This window comes from Anneissia japonica, unplaced genomic scaffold (assembly GCF_011630105.1).
Source record: "Anneissia japonica isolate Jap-2015-1 unplaced genomic scaffold, ASM1163010v1 scaffold1884_len437306_cov177, whole genome shotgun sequence".
In the NCBI taxonomy this organism is placed as follows: domain Eukaryota; kingdom Metazoa; phylum Echinodermata; class Crinoidea; order Comatulida; family Comatulidae; genus Anneissia; species Anneissia japonica.
Genome location: NW_022753199.1, coordinates 355,816 through 369,416, shown reverse-complemented (window position 1 = coordinate 369,416; position 13,601 = coordinate 355,816). Strand labels below are relative to the sequence as shown.

The 13,601-nt window shown below is 34.4% G+C and overlaps 1 protein-coding gene across 1 annotated transcript in view; it reads right to left on the bottom strand.

Moving 5' to 3' along the window:
- LOC117122747 overlaps nt 1-13,601 on the bottom strand; it is a 78,218-nt gene that overhangs the window by 50,594 nt on the left and 14,023 nt on the right. Inside the window, exons 4-9 of the mRNA XM_033268454.1 lie at nt 7,068-8,234; nt 3,043-3,078; nt 2,634-2,669; nt 2,008-2,043; nt 1,596-1,631; nt 971-1,006 (exon numbers count right to left, since the gene is read on the bottom strand). Of these exons, the coding sequence (XP_033124345.1) occupies nt 971-1,006; nt 1,596-1,631; nt 2,008-2,043; nt 2,634-2,669; nt 3,043-3,078; nt 7,068-8,234 (1,347 nt within the window). The remainder of the gene's footprint in view (nt 1-970; nt 1,007-1,595; nt 1,632-2,007; nt 2,044-2,633; nt 2,670-3,042; nt 3,079-7,067; nt 8,235-13,601) is intronic.

Genomic DNA, 13,601 nt, shown 5'->3' with positions numbered 1-13,601 from the left:
ACTGATGTGTTGTGGTTGGTGTATAATCGCACAACTAGTTTTGGTTGGTCACATTCTCACGGTACAGGTACGGTGGTGAATTCAAGCTGAATTTCCGGCATAAGCAAAGCTCTGTTGATGTGGGAGGTTTGTTTTCACGGTGTGTAACAACTTTGCGAAAGTATTTCAATTATACGGTGGCCCATAAGTGTCACGGCAACAACTTTCGAAATGTCATGGCCACATTTTTTAAATTCACGGCAACAACTTTCGAAACTACACTTAAACACTTAAAGTCACGGCATACTTTCAAAATTGACCGCACACTTTTCATATCAATTCCAGGAGTGGCACCAGCGGGAGGAACGGGGGGGGGGCAGGGCCCTCACCCGTCGGGGAGAGCCTCCCCCCCCCCCTGTCGGGGAGAAAAAGCACAAATCATATGTATTTTCTACATATTAGTAAACTCTAAAATCGATTAAATAAGCCTTTGAAACCCCTAAATTGTAAAAATTTTCGGAGGCTTCGCCCCCTGGACCACATTCGGAGCCTTTTAATCGAAGCTCGACCACGCCCACTTTGCTTTCGTCGGGGGAATCTGACCCTTCGTCGGGGGCGTCGCCCCTCCCCCCTCCGTCGGGGACCTCGGACCCCCCGTCGGGCAAATCCTGGCACCCCTGATCAATTCGTTAGGCTGTTAAATGCACACATAAAAATACAGATTTATTCAGGCAGAAACTACACTGCGGACTGCTTATCATTAGACAACATGATTCAGTGTGGGATATTTGTTCAGTTAATTCAAACTACCAATTGGCTTATAATTATGTGCCTCCCATCACATTCTCTTCTCTCATTTATATTTGAAGTCTCTTACTCATTCTATCATATAGAGGTACCGTACAGTATTATACTGTAGGCCTATGTACTATGGTATTATAACCATTATTCCTTACGATATCATTATCATACTATAATATATTTAACTTACGAACTGGTGTTGTTGAGGGAGCTGTTGTTTGATCTTCTGTGAAAATACAATCATGATTCATCAATGTTATCATAATGTCCTTATGATTAAGGCTAACTTTTAAAATGCATAAATTATAAAAATGCACGCTGTTAACACACTTGTTGTTTATGGCGATGCTGCTGTGGCATCGGTAAAGAAATGTAAATGTATGCCTAAATATAACGGTTTACTGCTTCACAGTTTGATCATAAATCACATTACATTCACACACACATCATTGAGTATTAAATAAAAATTTAAGCATAATATTATGAATAATAACAAACCGTATCAAAATACTTTAATGATCACTGTAATATTTTAGATTATAAGTATTATACTGTATCACTATAGTAAGTCAATGGTGACTTCATGACTGTTATTACATATTATAACTTAAGATTCTGGTGTTGTTAAGGGCGCTGTCGTTTGAACTTCAGTGGAAATACAATCATGATCCATCAATTTATGATATAATAAATATACTTATGATTAAGATTTATTATGATCAACATCATTATCACTGTATCTTCAGTATATCTGTTCTTATTATAATCATTATTCGTTATAATATCATTATCATATTATAATATATTTAACTTACTCTCTGGTGTTGTTAAGGGCGCTGTTGTTTGAACTTCTGTGGAAATGCAATCATGATTCATCAATTTATGTTATCATAATGTCCTTATGATGAAGTTTTATCATGATCACCATCATTATCAGTATGGTTTTCATTATTAAAATTAATCACTATTCCTTTAAATATTATGATCATCATAAACAGGAGCAACAGCATAAAACCCATCGTCATAATCTTTATTATCAAAATAATAATTTGAATAATAACCATTGAGTACCAAATAATAATTTGAACATAATATAATTATATATAATAACTCACCATAGCAAAATACTTTTATTATCACTGTAATATTTTAGATTATAAGTATTATACTGTACTTTATAGTAAGTCAATGGTGACTTCATGACTGTTATTGCATATTATAACTTACGATCTGATGTCGTTAAGGGCGCTGTTGTTTGAATTTCTGTGGAAATACAATCATGATCCATTAATTTATGTTATCATAATGTCCTTATGATTAAGATTTATCATGATCATCATCATTACCAGTATCGTTTTTTATTACTATAATTAATCACTATTCCTTGTGATATTATGATCATCATAAACAGGAACAACAGCATAGAAACCATCGTCATAATCTTTATTATCAAAATAGTAATTTCAATGATAATCATTGAGTATCAAAGAATAATTTCAAAATAATATTATAAATAATAACACACTATATCAAAGTACTTTTATGATCACTGTAATATTTCAGATCATTAGTATTATATTGTATCACTATAGTAGTCAATGGTGACTTCATGACTGTTATTGCATTATTATTACTTACGATCTTGGTGTTGTTAAGGGCGCTGTTGTTTGAACTTCAGAGGAAATACAATCATGATCCATCAATTTATGTTATCATAAATATACTTTTGACTAAGATTCATTATGATCACCATCATTATCATTGTATCTTCAGTATATCTGTTCTTATTATAATTATTATTCCTTATTCCTTATAATATCATTATCATATTATAATATATATATATAACTTACTATCTGGTGTTGTTGAGGGCGCTGTTGTTTGAACTTCTGTGGAAATACAATCACGATTCATTAATTTATGTTGTCATAATGTCCTTATGATGAGGTTTTATCATGATCACCATCATTATCAGTATGGTTTTCATTATTAAAATTAATCACTATTCCTTTAAATATTATGATCATCATAAACAAGAGCAACAGCATAGAAACCATCGTCATAATCTTTGTTATCAAAATAGTAATTTCATTGATAATGATTGAGTATCAAAGAATAATTTCAACATAATATTATAAATAATAACACACCATAGCAAAATACTTTTATGATCACTGTAATATTTTAGATTATAAGTATTATACTGTATCATATAGTAAGTCAATGGTGACTTCATGACTGTTATTGCATATTATAACTTACGATCTGATGTTGTTAAGGGCGCTGTTGTTTGAATTTCTGTGGAAATACAATCATGATCCATTAATTTATGTTATCATAATGTCCTTATGATTAAGATTTATCATGATCATCATCATTACCAGTATCGTTTTTTATTACTATAATTAATCACTATTCCTTGTGATATTATGATCATCATAAACAGGAACAACAGCATAGAAACCATCGTCATAATCTTTATTATCAAAATAGTAATTTCAATGATAATCATTGAGTATCAAAGAATAATTTTCAAAATTATATTATAAATAATAACACACCATATCAAAGTACTTTTATGATCACTGTAATATTTTAGATCATTAGTATCATATTGTATCACTATATTAAGCAATTAGTAGAGCTCCGCATAGTACATTATAGGAAAATTATTATACGAAGGTTAGATTTAATGCTTGAAAAAAATTCCTGAGGGCCTGCAAGGCCCGAAGGAAATTTTTGAATGCATTAAATCTAACCTAAGTATAATAATTTTCCATTTAGTGTACGATGCATGCTCTACTAATTGCTTTTTAAGTCAATCGCCGTCTTTTTCATTTTAGTTTTTTATAACCAACTGTTGTTGTCATCGGTTGATATAGTGATATGATCAGTATACACGTGCGTATTTACATTTAGCAGTGCGTATGCTGATTTTTGCTCCTGCAGTATGCGTTTAATTAACTACACATCAGCAGTAAAGTACGGATACGATGAATATTGTGTTAAAAAGAACTTGTTTGTAATGCTTTTTTGATAAACCTTCCTCAAAGAAATAAACATTTCAGCATTCGAGAGAGAATACAGTCACTGACGTCCTTGTTGGTCGGTGTATGCAGACAAGTAAAATCGTGCGATGATTTCATAACTAGGCTAGGCTACGGCCTAGTAGTAGTAGGAGGAGGCCCGCGTGGCCTCATCATATCTTTATTATCAAAATAGTAATTTGAATAATAATCATTGAGTATCAAATAAGAATTTGAACTTAATATTATAAATAATAACACACCATAGCAAAATACTTTATGATCACTGTAATATTTTAGATCATAAGTATTATATTGTATCACTATATTTTCATTTAAAAGTCAATAGATGAAGTTATCAATGTATATTGTGACTTACGATCTGATGTTGTTGAAGGGGCTTTTGTTTGAACTTCTAATAATGTAAATGCACATCGGTTGATATCGAAAGGTCCAATGAGTGAGATTGAAATTAATTATGTGAGAGCACCATGCGTTATAGTAACTGTTGCCGAAGCAAGTTTAATAGATGGTCTTTCTTTAATGAAAACCTACGTGTTTAGCACTCCAAACGAATCTGTTAAAGTAGTGTGTGTCTCGGGTCTACATTATTCCTATTGAAGACTATTATTAGAGTCAGGGTGAATTATTTAATTATTTATTTATTTATTCTGGTATAAAAAACCCAAAATTTGACTTACCATGTCTATTTGTAAAACAGAACATAAGGCTTTTCCTTATTGCCATATTAAGTGATGTTAAAAAAAAACATGCTTAAAAAGTCTAGCGTAAATTAACACACAAAAAACAAAAATGAAATCATACAGAAAATTATGAAGAAAATTATGAAAGTTAAAACACATGAAAACCAAATCGAAGTCACGGAAACTACGACGGCTATTAAAATTCAAAATATGTAGAATGTAGAATCATATTTTGATATGAACATCGTTGATGGTCTTTGCTTGGACAATGTTTGAAGAAGGTGACCAAGGTGCCAGTCAGAAAAACTCTGTGCAAAAGAAAAATAGAAAAACCGGGATGGAAGAAGAAAAATAAATTCGAAAAAAAAAAACAACAGCTATTTCAAAACCAAATAATCAAGAAAGAAAAAAACAGGGAAATTTACTCGACGTTAGTAAGACACGAACTATAATTGCAGTGATAATAGCGATGGTGATATGGAGACTAATAACCATTGCGCACTATATGACCCGACCCTACGTAGGCCACTGCAAACGTAAATTGCGATTATATAGATTAATCACCCGTCCAATAAAATTCTTTAAATGGTCCGCATATATCAACACCCTACTCCGGATCCTCACCAAAATGTAATCACTTTTTCGTTATCGTTAATTTTAACTATTAACGTATAATCCACAATTAATGTCAAATGTTGTGATTGATGTGAATTTAATGGCTCTTTTGATAATTTAAATTTGAATTTGGAAACTAAATGATAAATTCTGTCTGTCTCGCACAAGAGCTGGAAACGAATTGCATAATGTTTTTTTTAAATAATAAATTGTATTGCATTATTACGTACCTTTGCGTGTTGACTTACTCCTTCAGACGTGACCCGTTTAATAGGGGATAACATGGGGAACCTGGCTTGTGACAATTGGACCAAGACGAACTATTCTGGAAAGTTTCATTTCAATCTGTTTTTAGACACGTTTTTACAGAGCAATTTAAATTACCCTGAAATTCACACCCGAATTTAGATCATCACTAAGATTTATAAAATACTTCCTTGTGACATGGTTAAAGTCACCAGAAGGTTGCATTCATATCAGTTGAATTTGGCAGGCTGAAATCGTTGGTTTACAGTGCAAAAACAAGTAATTAAACCAATATTAACAATAATAGGTTACACAACTACAACTACCAAAGCGTTTTCTAACTGAGAAAAGGGACTTCCACTAGTACAAGAGGTGTAAACCATAATACGGTTTCTGTAATAAATGCTGAGAAATTCTTCTTTTTATCTATTTGGAGAGTTAAATGTTATTTGATAAACCCAGAAGCTTCTAATAAAAATGTTCTTTATCATGCCAAAAATCAATACCATTAGGCCTATTCTTAGTGTTTGCATGCGTGTGATGGGTGGTGAAACCCCAGTTGATGTCATAAACTCATCTGAAAGGTGCCTGCAGCCTACACGTTTCATATATTTGACATCGAACACTCGGCCCTTAGATCCAAATATTTTTCCTCACTAGATTTAGCCAGAAGATATTTTCAGATTTCTGTAGACACTTATGCCCTTGAGAAAACGGCTTTTATGGTGCCGTTGTGTTTGTTTGAATTTATACGAATACCCTAAAAGTGGGTAAACAGTTCAAGTACATTCCAACGTATTGTTGAATTTGTAGTAGGTGATAAAAACTTAATAAAAATGGATTAATTATCTCGATGATATTTTGGTGTTCTTTCCAACTTTAGATGAACATATCCAGTTTAGAAGATGTTTTCACCAGCCTTACTAAGCAAGGGTAAAAGAATTAAAGGGAAAGACGTGCCTTTATCATACTGCCTTGTCTGAATAAACTAACCCATCATTAATAACGTAAAGTCAGTCAATAAAACAACCAACCAATTAACTAGTACAGCTAGGATATATAAATTCTACCACAACTTAACCTGCAAATATACATTATTAGAACTGGACTTTCAATAAAAGAAATATAATCCTAGTTTTAATATTATCGTTCAGTAAAACTAACATAACTAAGTTGGTATGTTTTAATTACTATTAACATTATTAATTCTTATTAATCCGGATAAATAAAAAAATATCGTGTAGTGCTATTAAGAACGAACAATTTATTGGTATAAACAATATTATTATTATCAAACATCATCGTCATTATCATTATCTTTATAACCATTATCACCGTCAACATCCTCGTCATCGTCGTCACTATAAACAATATTACTATAATCCTTACCATTATCATCATTTTCGTAAACATAATCATTACCTTCATCAAGAGCAACAGCACCAACGTCATAGTAATTGTCTTTTTCTTTATCAAAATAGTATTTTGAATACTGATAATCATTGACTTTTTAAATAATTTGAACTTAACATGTTTCCACACCACATCAAAATACTATTACGATTTACAATCACTTTATAATTTCAGATTATAGTTATTATTCTATATAACAAATATATATTCAATAGTGTACAATAAAATTTATTATTCTATATATAAATATGAATTCATCAGTATACAATAATGTAAAACTTACTATCTGTAGTTAAATAATCTGTTGTCACTAGATGTATAGTTAATTCATCTGGTGTAGTTTGCTCTGTAGTATCTACAATAGTTGTTAAATCGTCCAAATCTTTGTCTATTGTCGTTTCATCTGATGGTTGCTGTGTAGTTACTTCATCTGGTGTAGTTTCTTCATCTGGTGTAGTTTGCTGTGTAGTATCGACAATAGTTGTTAAATCGTCGAAATCTTCGTCTGTTGTTGTCTCATCTGGTGATTGCTGTGTAGTTAATAATTCATCTGGTGTAGTTTGCTGTGTAGTATCGACAATAGTTGTTAAATCGTCTAAATCGTAGTCTGTCGTCGTTTCATCTAATGATTGTTGTGTAGTTAATACATCTAGTGTAGTTTGCTGTGTAGTACCGACAATAGTTGTTAATTCGTCTAAATCTTCGTCTGTTGTCTCATCTGGTGATTGATGTGTAGTTAATAATTCATCTGGTGTAGTTTGCTGTGTAGTATCGACAATAGTTGTTAAATCGTCTAACTCTTCGTCTGTTGTCGTTTCATCTGAAGATTGCTCAGTAGTTAATTCATCTGATGTAGTTTCCAGTGTAGTATCGACAATAGTTGTTAAATCGTCTAAATTTTCGTCTGTTGTCGTTTCATCCGATGATTGCTGTGTAGTTAATTCATCTGGTGTAGTTTGCTGCGTAGTGTCGACAATAGTTGTTAAATCGTCTAAGTCTTCGTCTGTTGTCGTTTCATCTGATGATTTCTGTGTAGTTGATTCATCTGGTGTAGTTTGCTGTGTAGTATCGACAATAGTTGTTAAATCGTCGAAATCTTCGTCAGTTGTCGTCTCATCTGGTGATTGCAGTGTAGTTAATAATTCGTCTGGTGTAGTTTCCAGTGTCGTATCGACAATAGTTGTTAAATCGTCTAAATCTTCGTCTGTTGTAGTCTCATCTGGTGATTGCTGTGTAGTTAATAATTCATCTGGTGTAGTTTGCTGTGTAGTATCGACAATAGTGGTTAAATCGTCTAAATCTTCGTCTGTTGTCGTTTCATCCGATGATTGTTGTGTAGTTAATTCATCTGGTGTAGTTTGCTGCGTAGTGCCGACAATAGTTGTTGAATCGTCTAAAGCTTCGTCTGTTGTCGTTTCATCTGATGATTCCTGTGTAGTTGATTCATCTGGTGTAGATTGCTGTGTAGTATCGACAATAGTGGTTAAATCGTCGAAATCTTCGTCTGTTATCGTCTCATCTGGTGATTGCTGTGTAGTTAATAATTCATCTGGTGTAGTTTGCTGTGTAGTATCGACAATAGTTGTTAAATCGTCTAAATCTTCGTTTGTTGTCGTTTCATCTGATGATTGTTGTGTAGTTATTTCATCTGGTGTAGTTTGCTGCGTAGTGCCGACAATAGTTGTTGAATCGTCTAAATCTTCGTCTGTTGTCGTTTCATCTAATGATTCCTGTGTAGTTGATTCATCTGGTGTAGTTTGCTGTGTAGTATCGACAATAGTGGTTAAATCATCGAAATCTTCGTCTGTTGTCGTCTCATCTGGTGATTGCTGTGTAGTTAATAATTCATCTGTTGTAGTTTGCTGTGTAGTATCGACAATAGTTGTTAAATCGTCTAAATCTTCGTCTGTTGTCGTTTCATCCGATGATTGCTGTGTAGTTATTTCATCTGGTGTAGTTTGCTGCGTAGTGTCGACAATAGTTGTTAAATCGTCTACATCTTCGTCTGTTGTCGTTTCATCTGATGATTCCTGTGTAGTTGATTCATCTGATGTAGTTTGCTGCGTAGTATCGACAATAGTTGTTAAATCGTCGAAATCTTCGTCAGTTGTCGTCTCATCTGGTGATTGCTGTGTAGTTAATAATTCATCTGGTGTAGTTTGCTGTGTAGTATCGACAATAGTTGTTAAATCGTCTAAATCTTCGTCTGTTGTCGTTTCATCTGATGATTGTTGTGTAGTTAATTCATCTGGTGTAGTTTGCTGCGTAGTGTCGACAATAGTTGTTAAATTGTCTATATCTTCGTCTGTTGTCGTTTCATCTGATGATTCCTGCGTAGTTGATTCATCTAGTATAGTTTGCTGTGTAGTATCGACAATAGTTGTTAAATCTTCGAAATCTTCGTCTGTTGTCGTCTCATCTGGTGATTGCTGTGTAGTTAATAATTCATCTGGTGTAGTTTGCTGTGTAGTATCGACAATAGTTGTTAAATCGTCGTCTGTTGTCGTTTCATCTGATGATTGCTGTGTAGTTAATTCATCTGGTGTAGTTTGCTGCGTAGTGTCGACAATAGTTGTTAAATCGTCAAAATCTTCGTCTGTTGTCGTTTCATCTGATGATTCCTGTGTAGTTGATTCATCTGGTGTAATTTCCATTGTAGTATCGACAATAGTTGTTAAATCGTCTAAATCTTCGTCTGTTGTCGTTTCATCTGATGATTGTTGTGTAGTTAATTCATTTGGTGTAGTTTGCTGCGTAGTATGGACAATAGTTGTTGAATCGTCGAAATCTTCGTCAGTTGTCGTCTCATCTGATGATTCCTGTGTAGTTGATTCATCTGGTGTAGTTTGCTGTGTGGTATCGACAATAGTTGTTGAATCGTCTATATCTTCGTCTGTTGTCGTTTCATCTGATGATTCCTGTGTAGTTGATTCATCTGGTGTAGTTTGCTGTGTAGTATCGACAATAGTGGTTAAATCGTCGAAGTCTTCGTCTGTTGTTGTCTCATCTGGTGATTGCTGTGTAGTTAATAATTCATCTGGTGTAGTTTCCAGTGTAGTATCGACAATAGTTGTTAAATCTTCGAAATCTTCGTCTGTTGTCGTCTCATCTGGTGATTGCTGTGTAGTTAATAATTCATCTGGTGTAGTTTGCTGTGTAGTATCGACAATAGTTGTTAAATCGTCTAAATCGTCGTCTGTTTTCGTTTCATCTGATGATTGCTGTGTAGTTAATTCATCTGGTGTAGTTTGCTGCGTAGTGTCGACAATAGTTGTTAAATCGTAGAAATCTTCGTCTGTTGTCGTTTCATCTGATGATTCATGTGTAGTTGATTCATCTAGTGTAGTTTGCTGTGTAGTATCGACAATAGTTGTTAAATCGTCGAAATCTTCGTCAGTTGTCGTCTCATCTGATGATTCCTGTGTAGTTGATTCATCTGGTGTAGTTTCCATTGTAGTATCGACAATAGTTGTTAAATCTTTTAAATCTTCGTCTGTTGTCGTTTCATCTGATGATTGTTGTGTAGTTAATTCATTTGGTGTAGTTTGCTGCGTAGTATCGACAATAGTTGTTAAATCGTCGAAATCTTCGTCAGTTGTCGTCTCATCTGATGATTCCTGTGTAGTTGATTCATCTGGTGTAGTTTGCTGTGTAGTATCGACAATAGTGATTAAATCGTCGAAATCTTCGTCTGTTGTTGTCTCATCTGGTGATTGCTGTGTAGTTAATAATTCATCTGGTGTAGTTTCCAGTGTAGTATCGACAATAGTTGTTAAATCTTTTAAATCTTCGTCTGTTGTCGTTTCATCTGATGATTGTTGTGTAGTTAATTCATCTGGTGTAGTTTGCTGCGTAGTATCGACAATAGTTGTTGAATCGTCTAAATCTTCGTCTGTTGTCGTTTCATCTGATGATTCCTGTGTAGTTGATTCATCTGGTGTAGTTTGCTGTGTAGTATCGACAATAGTTGTTGAATCGTCTAAATCGTCGTCTGTTGTCGTTTCATCTGATGATTCCTGTGTAGTTGATTCATCTGGTGTAGTTTGCTGTGTAGTATCGACAATAGTGGTTAAATCGTCGAAATCTTCGTCTGTTGTCGTCTCATCTGGTGTTTGCTGTGTAGTTAATAATTCATCTGGTGTAGTTTCCAGTGTAGTATCGACAATAGTTGTTAAATCGTCTAAATCTTCCTCTGTTGTCGTTTCATCTGGTGATTGCTGTGTAGTTAATAATTCATCTGGTGTAGTTTGCTGTGTAGTATCGACAATAGTTGTTAAATCGTCTAAATCTTCGTCTGTTGTCGTTTCATCCGATGATTGTTGTGTAGTTAATTCATTTGGTGTAGTTTGCTGCGTAGTGTCGACAATAGTTGTTAAATCGTCGAAATCTTCGTCTGTTGTCGTTTCATCTGATGATTCCTGTGTAGTTGATTCATCTAGTGTAGTTTGCTGTGTAGTATCGACAATAGTTGTTAAATCGTCGAAATCTTCGTCAGTTGTCGTCTCATCTGGTGATTGCTGTGTAGTTAATAATTCATCTGGTGTAGTTTCCAGTGTAGTATCGACAATAGTTGTTAAATCGTCTAAATCTCCGTCTGTTGTCGTTTCATCTGATGATTGTTGTGTAGTTAATTCATCTGGTGTAGTTTGTTGCGTAGTGTCAGCAATAGTTGTTGAATCGTCTAAATCTTCGTCTGTTGTCGTTTCATCTGATGATTCCTGTGTAGTTGATTCATCTGGTGTAGTTTGTTGTGTAGTATCGACAGTAGTGGTTAAATCGTCTAAATCTTGGTTTGTTGTCGTCTCATCTGTTGATTGCTGTGTAGTTAATAATTCATCTGGTGTAGTTTCCAGTGTAGTATCGACAATAGTTGTTAAATCGTCTAAATCTTCGTCTGTTGTCGTTTCATCTGATGATTGTTGTGTAGTTAATTCATCTGGTGTAGTTTGCTGCGTAGTGTCGACAATAGTTGTTGAATCATCTAAATCTTCGTCTGTGGTTTCATCTGATGATTCCTGTGTAGTTGATTCATCTGGTGTAGTTCGCTGTGTAGTGTCGACAATAGTTGTTAAATCGTCTAAATCGTCGTCTGTTGTCGTTTCATCTGATGATTCCTGTGTAGTTGATTCATCTGGTGTAGTTTGCTGTGTAGTATCGACAATAGTGGTTAAATCGTCGAAATCTTCGTCTGTTGTCGTCTCATCTGGTGATTGCTGTGTAGTAAATAATTCATCTGGTGTAGTTTCCAGTGTAGTATCGACAATAGTTGTTAAATCGTCTAAATCTTCGTCTGTTGTCGTTTCATCTGGTGATTGCTGTGTAGTTAATAATTCATCTGGTGTAGTTTGCTGTGTAGTATCGACAATAGTTGTTAAATCGTCTAAATCTTCGTCTGTTGTCGTTTCATCCGATGATTGCTGTGTAGTTAATTCATTTGGTGTAGTTTGCTGCGTTGTGTCGACAATAGTTGTTAAATCGTCGAAATCTTCGTCTGTTGTCGTTTCATCTGATGATTCCTGTGTAGTTGATTCATCTAGTGTAGTTTGCTGTGTAGTATCGACAATAGTTGTTAAATCGTCGAAATCTTCGTCAGTTGTCGTCTCATCTGGTGATTGCTGTGTAGTTAATAATTCATCTGGTGTAGTTTCCAGTGTAGTATCGACAATAGTTGTTAAATCGTCCAAATCTTCGTCTGTTGTCGTTTCATCTGATGATTGTTGTGTAGTTAATAATTCATCTGGTGTAGTTTGCTGTGTAGTATCGACAATAGTTGTTAAATCGTCTAAATCTTCGTCTGTTGTAGTTTCATCTGATGATTGTTGCGTAGTTAATTCATCTGGTGTAGTTTGCTGCGTAGTGTCGACAATAGTTGTTAAATCGTCGAAATCTTCGTCTGTTGTCGTCTCATCTGGTGATTGCTGTGTAGTTAATAATCTGTCTCTTATACACATCTAGATGTGTATAAGAGACAGGGTGTAGATTGCTGTGTAGTATCGACAATAGTGGTTAAATCATCGAAATCTTCGTCTGTTGTCGTCTCATCTGGTGATTGCTGTGTAGTTAATAATCTGTCTCTTATACACATCTAGATGTGTATAAGAGACAGGGTGTAGATTGCTGTGTAGTATCGACAATAGTGGTTAAATCATCGAAATCTTCGTCTGTTGTCGTCTCATCTGGTGATTGCTGTGTAGTTAATAATCTGTCTCTTATACACATCTAGATGTGTATAAGAGACAGGGTGTAGATTGCTGTGTAGTATCGACAATAGTGGTTAAATCATCGAAATCTTCGTCTGTTGTCGTCTCATCTGGTGATTGCTGTGTAGTTAATAATCTGTCTCTTATACACATCTAGATGTGTATAAGAGACAGGGTGTAGATTGCTGTGTAGTATCGACAATAGTGGTTAAATCATCGAAATCTTCGTCTGTTGTCGTCTCATCTGGTGATTGCTGTGTAGTTAATAATCTGTCTCTTATACACATCTAGATGTGTATAAGAGACAGGGTGTAGATTGCTGTGTAGTATCGACAATAGTGGTTAAATCATCGAAATCTTCGTCTGTTGTCGTCTCATCTGGTGATTGCTGTGTAGTTAATAATCTGTCTCTTATACACATCTAGATGTGTATAAGAGACAGGGTGTAGATTGCTGTGTAGTATCGACAATAGTGGTTAAATCATCGAAATCTTCGTCTGTTGTCGTCTCATCTGGTGATTGCTGTGTAGTTAATAATCTGTCTCTTATACACATCTAGATGTGTATAAGAGACAGGGTGTAGATTGCTGTGTAGTATCGACAATAGTGGTTAAATC